General features: G+C 39.6%; 1 protein-coding gene across 1 annotated transcript in view; it reads left to right on the plus strand.

Moving 5' to 3' along the window:
* Positions 1-9,969, plus strand: part of LOC103263728 (astrotactin-2-like) — a 170,163-nt gene that overhangs the window by 104,427 nt on the left and 55,767 nt on the right. The window contains exon 4 of the mRNA XM_008061403.2: positions 5,942-6,083. Coding sequence (XP_008059594.2) covers positions 5,942-6,083 — 142 coding nt within the window. The remainder of the gene's footprint in view (positions 1-5,941; positions 6,084-9,969) is intronic.

Raw genomic sequence — 9,969 nt, forward strand, 5'->3', positions numbered from 1 at the left:
GGGGTCTGGCCCCAGCCCACTCGGGTTACAGCCCCAGAAGAGCCGTAATGGGGAACAGGCACATTCCTGTACAGCAACTCCCAACTCCCTATCTGTTTTCAAGGAAAGAAAAACAGAAGAAGAATGTTAGAGACTTGAACGGGCCTGGGTGAGGCAGAGGCAGCAGCTTGGGTTCTAGGAGGGTTCTACCACAAGGTGCTAACAATGTTCCAGGGAGGAGAGGACACAGGCCTCCTAGGCAGAGTGGCCTAAAGGAAAGTGCGTGGGGTTCGGATGGACTCTGCCCCCAAGTAGCTGCAAATTCTTGAATTAAGGTACAACATTCCTGAACCTCTGCTTCAGGGAATAAGACACAGTCTTGGAATTCAAACATTTTAAGCACTAAAAGTTTAACACCAAGATTTTGCAAACAGTTTTTGAAAAGCTAAATAAAACATGGGCCACTAGAGTATAAAACAGCTCACTGGAGTTGAGCTAGCTGAAGGTTTGTGTGAGTATGGGCAAGACTGTCTCTAGCTCCTCTCCCTTCATTTTTGTTCATCCTCACTCTTGGAGTTCAATATATCTTAATTTGCAAAATCACTGCTACAATGTATGTTATATTAGAGATCTACTGAACACCTGTCTCTTTGGAACTTTGTATCTTTCTCAGAAATTTCAGGCTTAAGAAGGTGGCAAGGTAGAACCATATACCTAACACAGTGCTTGATACATAGTAAACAGAAGAACACTGAGGAGTTACTTTATTCACTTGTCTCCATCTACGTTGCATTTAAACGTTTGCATAGATTGTCACATACATGTTGAATAAAGTGGTCAGGAGTTGAGGAGGAAGGGATCCTGTGTTAGCTTTAAAGGTCTTTGATTCTCAGTGATTTTATCTGATAGGCTGGTTGATGTAATCACATAGACTGCAGGATCTAAGACACCAGGTTTTTGTTCCAAACTGTCTCCCACTCTGTATGGGCATGAACATGCCACTTTCCCTTCCCTGATCTTCAGTTTTGCCACCTGTGGAAGGAAATGTTCGGGTAAAAAACAATCTTTACAAGTCCTTATCTCTGTTACGATGACAACAGGAGTAAGAACAACAAGAACTGCGATTGCTTTGAGCTGTTATTGCGTGCCAGGCATTTTGTAATTGACTCCTATGCAGTATTTTATTTGAAATTCACACTAATGCTATAAGTTAGATACTGTTATTATTTCCATTTTATGTAAGAGAAAATAGACATAGAATGTTAAGGAGCTTGTCCAAGACAAGCAGTAAGTGAGGTGTTCCAAGATTTAACTCTAGGCAGCGTACACACAGAGCCCAGGCTCCTAACCACTGCATTATATTATTGCTCATTCAGTGGCACCACTGCCAGATGGTGTGGAGTAAGTGTTATTATAAAGCCACAATACATGTGTTGAATTTCACAGATTTGCATTTGTACATCGAGAAGCCCCAGGCCTATCTTAGTACTCCCTCACTAGGTGAAGAAGAACACTGAGGGGTTACTTCATTCACCTGTCTCCATCTCCACTGCATTTAAATTTTCTGAAATAGAGTGCCAAGAAAAGCAATCTTTCAGTTTACTTTATGAGTTTGTTCTTGTATTTAACAGCCCTTCCTGTTGTCAGATTACAAGCTGTAGAAAGTCAGGGACCATTTCTTTTATTGTCTCATTCCACAAGCCCATAGAGCTAAGAGAGTGGCAGGAATTCAATTGCGAATTGAATAGCATTGAGAAATCTCACTTTCTAACACTATCATCTTAAAACCTTCTCTAGGAGGCAGCATAGCATAAAATAAAAGGTATGGTTTTGGAGATAGAAGGATAGAGGTTCAAATCTCAGCTGTCTCTACCTCACTGCAGTCTTAACCTCAACTTTACCATGGGAATGATAAAAATCTGCCTTGTTAGGTTGCTGTGAGGATTAAATGGAGAAAAGAAAAGTGAAAAGTATGTACTAAATGTCAGTCCCCCTCTTAATTATTTTCATTTGAAGGTCATTATATGTGTATAGTACAACTAGAATTGAGCACTAAATAGTCTCAAAATGATCTTGATATGACTAGTCATACGCCAAGTTATCCAGTTCCTTCACTTGAATTAAAGCTATAATACTTCAATACTTTAAAACTTAGAACTGTGCCAGTATTACTGACATGACATGTTTATGGGCTTTTCTCCATGGTCCAAACTATTATGAAATTCATGGAAATATCTAGAAAGCTATGCCCATTTGAGAATGAATGTCAGTCATTTTTTAGTTTCAAGAAAGTTACCACAGACTGCAAGCACACTGAATTGTGAAGAGCCAACTCTTTCAATGGCTCTCTGGAAACAAACTGAAAAGAATACAGACAGATCCAAGCTCAAACAAATATAAGCAGCCAGACTTAGAATCCAGAGAAACGAAGTGAAACTAGATCCTCACCCCATACAGTGAGTAATTCCATGTCTTTCACCACCACCCCCATCCTTTTTCTTGATTTTTCACCCCATACATTGCTCTGGTTTGATATTTACTGGAATGGAGATATTGCTTCTTTATGATTATACTATAGAAGAAACTGACATAGGAGACCTACAGAAGAACTGTGGGATGCCAACATTTGTGATGAATAAAATTTTTATTTGTCTCTTCATTTTCTGGCAAAACCTCTGTTTCTAGGCATCTTTGTATATTTCTAGACTCTTGGCTTTACTGTCTGGACTCCAAACCCATAAAAGAGCTATTATCCCTGGAAAGAAAAAAACAACAACAAAAAACAAGAATCAAAAACACTGAGAGGTTTAAGGATTTGCAACTAATGGTGGAAATAGTATTCCATCCCAGATCTGTCTTTCAATAATAGCAGTTGAAATCTCATATCACTGATATTAACCTCATTTAGATACTTGCTGTGGTGTCTACATGTTAAGTCTATGAGCTGTATATATATATATAAAAGGAAAGCACAAAACAGGACCCATCAAAACTGCTCTATTGGACTATAAGGACAAATGCATTACAGAATTGGCTGAATCCCAGGGCCGTCCAGGTAATTCAGTTAGATAAGTGTTATAAGATTCACTTGTGAGGCAAAGAATGAATTATTATTATTTTTTACATTCTATTTTAAAGATATGGTGTACAATTCAGGGTTAGGTTCATAAGTGGTCATCACATAAGTGAAGTTTGAGCCTCCCCTTGGTCCTCACTTCATCTGGTTTGGGATCAGGTACTCTTATTAATGTTATGTGTTCCCTCTCCCTCTCCTGACAGTGACCCACTACTGCCAATTCCTTTCATGTATCATGATAAATGTTCAGGGTCCACTTATGAGTGAGAACATGTGGTACTCAGTTCTTTGTTTCTGTGATAAATCACTAAGTATGACAGACTCTAAATCCATCCAAATTGCTGTGAAATTCATAATTTTGTCCTTCTTTATGATTGCATGATATTCCATCATGAATATGTACCACTTTTTAAACTCCAGTCCACCTTTGATGGGCAGCATATTTGGTTCCATGTTTTTGCTATTGTGACTAGTGCTGCAATAAACATGTGTACACAGGTATCTTTTTGTAGAGTGATTTTTCCAGGTTTATTTCCAGCAGGGGGATTTCTGGGTCATAAGGAAGGGCGATATTTAGCTTTTTTAGAAATCATTTTCCATAGAGGTTGTACTAGTTTACACTCCCACCAACAGTGTAGAAGCGTTCCCTTCTCTCTATACCTACTCCAGCATCTATTGTTGAGTTCTTAATGGTGGCCCTCCTGACTAGAGTTAGGTGGTATCTCAGTTTGGTTTTGATTTGCATTTCTTGATGATTAGTGAGGCTGAGCATTTTTTTCATGTATCTGTTGACTGCTCGTATGTCTTCTTTTGAGAAGTGTCCATTCATATATTTTGTCTACTTTTTGATGGGGCTGTTTGTTTGTTTTTCCTTTCAGCATGTTCCTTGTAGATCCTGGGTGTTAGGCCTTTGTCAGGTATACAGTTGGCCAATATTTTTCCTAGTCTATGGGCTGTCTCTCCCCACTCTCTTAATAGTTTTTTTCACTTTGCAGAAACTTTTCAGTTTGATGAGGCCTGACTTGTCTATCTTATCTCTTATGTCTTGAGCTTTGGGGTTTTGATCAGAAATTAGTTGCCTGTTCCAATTTCTGTAAGGGTGTCTGTGTCTCCTGCGTTTTCTAAGATGAAAAATGAATTATTTTTAAACTGTGGTTCTTTAAGAACGAAAGTTCTCTTTAAAGGACCAACAGGAAGTGATCTGTATATTCTGCCCAACTGTATAATCTCCCCGGGAGATAAGCATCACAGGGTTCCTGTGAGTCTCAGTCTTCTCAAACATGGAGCCAACATTATTGTTCCTGTGTGATTTCATTATATTGGCATATCCTTAGTCCCAGATAGAGAAAATATACAGTAATTGAACTGGCATCCTTCTCTTGTTTATTACTGGGAATATGAGCAAACAGAAAATCTGAGATCAGGCACAAAGGGAATAAGAGAATAACAGTTGGGAGGCCTCATATAATTTTATACTGTGTGGTATAAAATACCTCACATGTCAGTTTTGCTACTAAATCATCCAGTTTTAGAAATGGAAGGGAACTTAGAGGCCATTTAGTCTGGCTCATTTACTTTATCTATTTTTAAGTAATTTTTATTGATTTTTTTCTTATTGCAAAAGCAATATATGCTTATTGAAGATGATTTTAAAAATAGAGATAAGCAAAAATAAGCTAGAAAAGTGTCCATTATCTCACTCTCCAGACAGAGCCACTATTAAGCATTTGCTTTATTTTCTTCCTTCTGTTTTAAAATCCATGTATATATAAAATATCCACAAAATTGGATTATTCTGTAATAGTTAAATGGTTTTTTAACTTCACAATATATCATACATATTCTTTTATAATGTCTCAAATTATTTTGATGACTATAAAATAATCTATTGCACTATTGAACTCAATTGATACAGCCATTTCTATATAGTTAAACATTCAGTTGTTTTAAATTTTTGTTAGTATAAATAATACTGAAATCTTTGTTCTTCTAACATAGTCTATGTGCACATCTGTATTTTTATTTTATTTTTTCAGTAATCCTAGTAGTGATTCTAACACCTTCACCTTATAGAGTAGAAAACCTAAGCACTAAGTTGGGAAGCTATACAACAAAATCTTAGTCGAACTAACACTAGATCTCAAGATTACAGAGGTTCAGTCTTTCTTTCTAGTCTTCTTTATCAGTTCTCTTTCTAGTAAACTTCAGCTGCTTCCCAAAATCCAATGGCTAGACTGATTTTTAGAAATCTTTGAGTTTGAGTATCACAAACATGTGGCACTTGTTCTTCCCATTCTGTACCCGTGACCTCATCACTAATCAGTCATAAAACATTTTCCTCCTTAACTGGAATGGTCTCTGTCCATCCCTCAACTTAACACTCCATGAATCCAGTACCAGTGCATAATAGTGGCCACTGGACATGAAAACTGTTTTATATCCTTAATTCAATGTCTTTATTACACAAAGAAGGAAAATTCAATTTGAAGAAAGAAGAGTCTTGCTCAGGGAGTTATGAGTCAACTAATGGCACTGCCAAGTCCAGGACTGTCACTCTGGACAGAAAGAAAGTGAAATACCACCCTTGGTTACCTTTTCTTGTATTTTTAATACACAATTATTGACCTCATTTAAGCCTTGCTACAATTGTATAAAGGTAGGTATTAGCATTCCCACCTTACAGGTAATACAATTAATGCGTAAATTTGAGCAAAGAGTCATAAGGGCTAGATACTAATCTGCACCATTTTCATATCTTGTGCTTTTTTTTGTCCACTAATCCTCCTTATAATGGTATCCAGACATTTGATGGGTTTGGATGATGGCAAGAATGTGTGCTCACCAAGACCTGAGCTTGGGAGCTCATCTTTCTTTGTCTCCCTCCAGGAGAATTCCTGAGTTTTGCTGATGACTTGCTCTCTGGCCTGGGCACATCTTGTGTAGCAGCTGGCCGAAGTCATGGAGAGGTCCCTGAAGTCAGTATCTACTCGGTCATCTTCAAGTGTCTGGAGCCCGACGGTCTCTACAAGTAAGACATGTTGGGTGTGTGGGGAGCATGAAGCAAACAGGATGATTTTATGCCAAAGAGAAATGGCATGAGTTATTCTGTCCAGGCCAGCCAAATGTTTTATTAGCCAGACCATATGTGTACCTTGAGATTCTAAGGGTTAGAAGTGTCTTAGAAAATGGCCAATGCAAAGTTAGTGCTGAAGGATCCAAGGAGGCCAGAAATTCAAAACCATTTCCTTCTACTGATGAAAAATCTATAGTCCAGAGAGGGAACGTGTCTTACTCAAGATCATAGATCTTGTTATTAAGGAGGGCTGGGCAGGAATCCCTGCCTACTGCTCTTTTATTCTTCTAAGCTTTCTTATCTTAATAATATTAAATTAGAATATATGTATATACATGTGCGTGTGAGTGTGTTTGTGTATGTGTATATAAAACTGCGGTTGTTAAGAAGTTGAGTTTTATTTACTAGTTATCCAACTTGATTTTACTTATTCACTCAGTGACTCATTCACTCATCTATTTACTGATCCATCTACTAAAACATTCATCTATCCCTCATTCATCCCTCCCTTTTCCTTTCTCCATCCATCCATCCATCCATTTTTCATCCATCCCATTTATCCATCTATCTATTCATCTGCTCCTGTATTTCTTCATTTCATTCACTTATTCATTCACCAGTTATTTTGTTAATTCACATATTTTTTGCTCATTCATAACTCATTTATTTATTCAGCAGACTTTTTCTGAGAATTTCCTGTTATTGATACTGTGCAAAGAGCAGCAGGGATGAAATGTGGCGAAGTCAGAGGTCCTATTCTCTGATAACATATAACCTAATGGTCATATGAAAGACCACACACTATGAATTCGAATCTGTCGTTGACATTATTAGTTATGTAACTTTAAATAAGTTGTTTTTGCCTCTATAAGCCTTAATTTCAACCTTTGTAAAACAAAAATAATAAAACTTAGCTTGCAGAGTTTTGTGAGAATTAAACAAGAAACACCCTAGCTCAGCATCTCCAAATATGTTATTAATTAACTATTAGTCCCTCTACAATCTGTGAACTTCCCTCATCTTGAAAACACAATCTCTCCCTTCCACCTCTTACCCTTAATTACCCTTTTGAACACTTGATATATTCAAGATCCTTGGAATGAGTTTAGTGTACCCAAGGCATTGGTACACTAAATTCATTCCTATCACTGTAACCTGGGAATTGGTCCTTCTAACCCTGGTCCTTCCACTGACTGTCTCTAAGAAATTAGGGCCACAGCTTTATCTTAAGTTACTTGGGGGCAGGGAATGCTCTTGGAACAGAATGCCCGGAGTAAAATGGGTTATCAGATCTCTTCCAGGGGGACATCAGAGCAACTTCACAGAAGAGGCAGGATACATTTCAGGCCTTAAATAATGACTACAGTCTTGATGGTGAGTGGTGAGATTGGGATCCAGATGTTGAGAGCATGATTCTGCAGCCGCTTAATCAGTAAGCACAGATACTGAGTTGGGCGAGTTAGACACACACCTTGGGCTCTAGGATCACCACATCTGTGAAATATAAGTATGTCACTACATTGAGAGCTATATGGTCCTCTCCAACTCTAAAAATTATGATTATGTGTTGGAAGTGGCATTTTCAAACAATTTCTTCTAGTTTCTTTCTAGTTTCTCTGTTGCTCATCAAAGGTATAGATTGGAGGCAGACAGACCTGGATTCAAATCCTTGCCCTGCCTTTTGTCAGCTGTGTGACACTGAGTGAGCTATTCATCCCTCTGAGCCTCCATCTCCCTCTCTGTGAAAATGTGGATAATACAGTGTCTGGTTCACTGGGACTCCAGGAGGACTTGATGAGATAATGTACAAAAGCTCCCTGGTGATGAGCTCCCAGTAGGAACATAAGAAGTGTTAGCTATTATCACAGTTACTGTTGTCGCCTTTGTTATAATTATTAATTTCAACTCACTCTCCACCCATCCTCCAATCAGTGGGAGAGATGGAGAGATAGCATAGCCAAGAGGTACAGAGCCCTGTCTGGTGGTTCTCATTCACTAAGACAGGAGTCACACTGTATCTGGGTGACACTGTAAGGTCTTGGTTTAGTTGGGGTGGAATCCTACAGCCCCATTATGTAGAGAGCAATGAAATGATTTAGGGAACCCCCAAAGCAATTAACACTGAGGACTGACAAATCAACTGCCATCCTCTGAAAGCAATAAACTCTCTCCCTCACCCCTTCTTTTCCTCACTGCCTGACACTACCCCTTCTTCCCACCTCTTGAAAGAGGGAGCATTCTTTCTTTCTCTGTCCTGGAAATATGCTTGTTAGGTGCTTGTCATCCCTAACTCTGAACACTCCTTTATTTCATTTATTTATTTATTTTAGAAATTGATTTTATTAATGGCCTGGGATCTGGGCCACTCTGACCAGGAACCAGGCTGTTGTTTGGAACAGTCTCTTATCCCACTGGCGGCTCTCTTCCCGTGACGTCTGACCAACTTCGTCTGGAGTTTTAAAATAGTTCGGTCAGTTCTTGGGGTTTCTCATTTTCTGCTTGCTCGTTTCTTACCAAAATTTGTTTTCATCCCCATGAGCCAAAAAGGCCACGTGTGGTGGTGGTATGAGTACAGGCTTTGGCGACAGGCTGAGCTGTGTATGAATGCTGATTCTGCTCCATATTAATAACCTACTCCAGGACAGGCTTTTCAAAGCACTATGAAACAATTTCCTTCTCTGGAAAAGGAGGCTGGAAGATGGTAATCGTCTCTATAGAATAGGGTTATAGGGAGAAGACTGAGTTGAAAACATCCACAGACAAGTTTTACCAGAATGCCTGGCACATGGGAGGCCTGCAAAAAGTGTTAACCAATTTTTCCTCTTCCCTTTCATTCTCCTTGACTCACTCCCTGGCTTTCAGTGTCTCTTTCTTCTGGGGACATCCCTGGGGGAAGTGGTCCCTGTGAAGCAAGTTGTGTTCCACTAGCCCTGGAAAGAATGACCAGATAGAATCTTTTGGGGAGGCATAGAATGAAAGGAAAGGATGGATCCAGAGGAGAGAGGGTTCAGAAATAACCAGGCTTTAGTTAAGCATGATTGAACCCCAAACTCCCCATCTATTCTTCTGTAAGGATTCAGGTAGCAGGAGAGTGGAGGACCAGTCTTTCTGCCAGGGTGTCTGGGTCTATGTCATTCCTTCTGCTTCTGGTACCTTGTATTAACTATTATCCTCTCCCTGTTATGTGATTTCATCATCTTTAAACTGAAGGTGCATTTGATCCACCCCAACTTTTGAGTTCTAGGAATGTATACTTTCTTTTTTTGTTGTTTTGAGTTGGAGTCTCACTCTGTCGCCCAGACTGGAGTGCAGTGGCTCCTCCCAGCCACTGCAGCCTCGACCTGCAGGGCTCCAGCGATCCTTTCGCCTCAGCCTTCCGAGTAACCAGAATTACAGGCACGTGCTACTATGCCCAGCTGACTTTTTGATTTATTGTAGAGATGAGGTCTTGCCAAGTTGCCCAGGTGGGTCTCGAACCTGCAGGCTCAGGCAATCCACTCACCTCAGCCTCCCAAGGTACGGGATTACAGACTGAGCCACTGAGCCTGGCTGGAATGTATACTTTCACCATAGAATTCATTCTCATCCTCACTCTCCTCCTCTGAGCTCCTGTCCATCCAATTTTTCTGCCTCTTTAACTTTTGTTTTGCCCTACTGTGTCTCTGTCCTTCTTTGTCTCTCTTTGCCTTTTATTCCCTGAGTAAGTATCTTCTAAATGGCTTCCTATCTTTGTTTGTTGGTCATTCTCCCTATCCTTCCTTCTTTGCCTTTCTACTTATTATTAAGCCGGGCTCGGTGGCTCAGCCTGTAATCCCGTGCTTTTGGGAGGCTGAGGTGAGTG

This window comes from Carlito syrichta, unplaced genomic scaffold, assembly GCF_000164805.1.
Source record: "Carlito syrichta isolate Samal-C Ts95f unplaced genomic scaffold, Tarsius_syrichta-2.0.1 Scaffold94731, whole genome shotgun sequence".
NCBI classification, from domain to species: domain Eukaryota; kingdom Metazoa; phylum Chordata; class Mammalia; order Primates; family Tarsiidae; genus Carlito; species Carlito syrichta.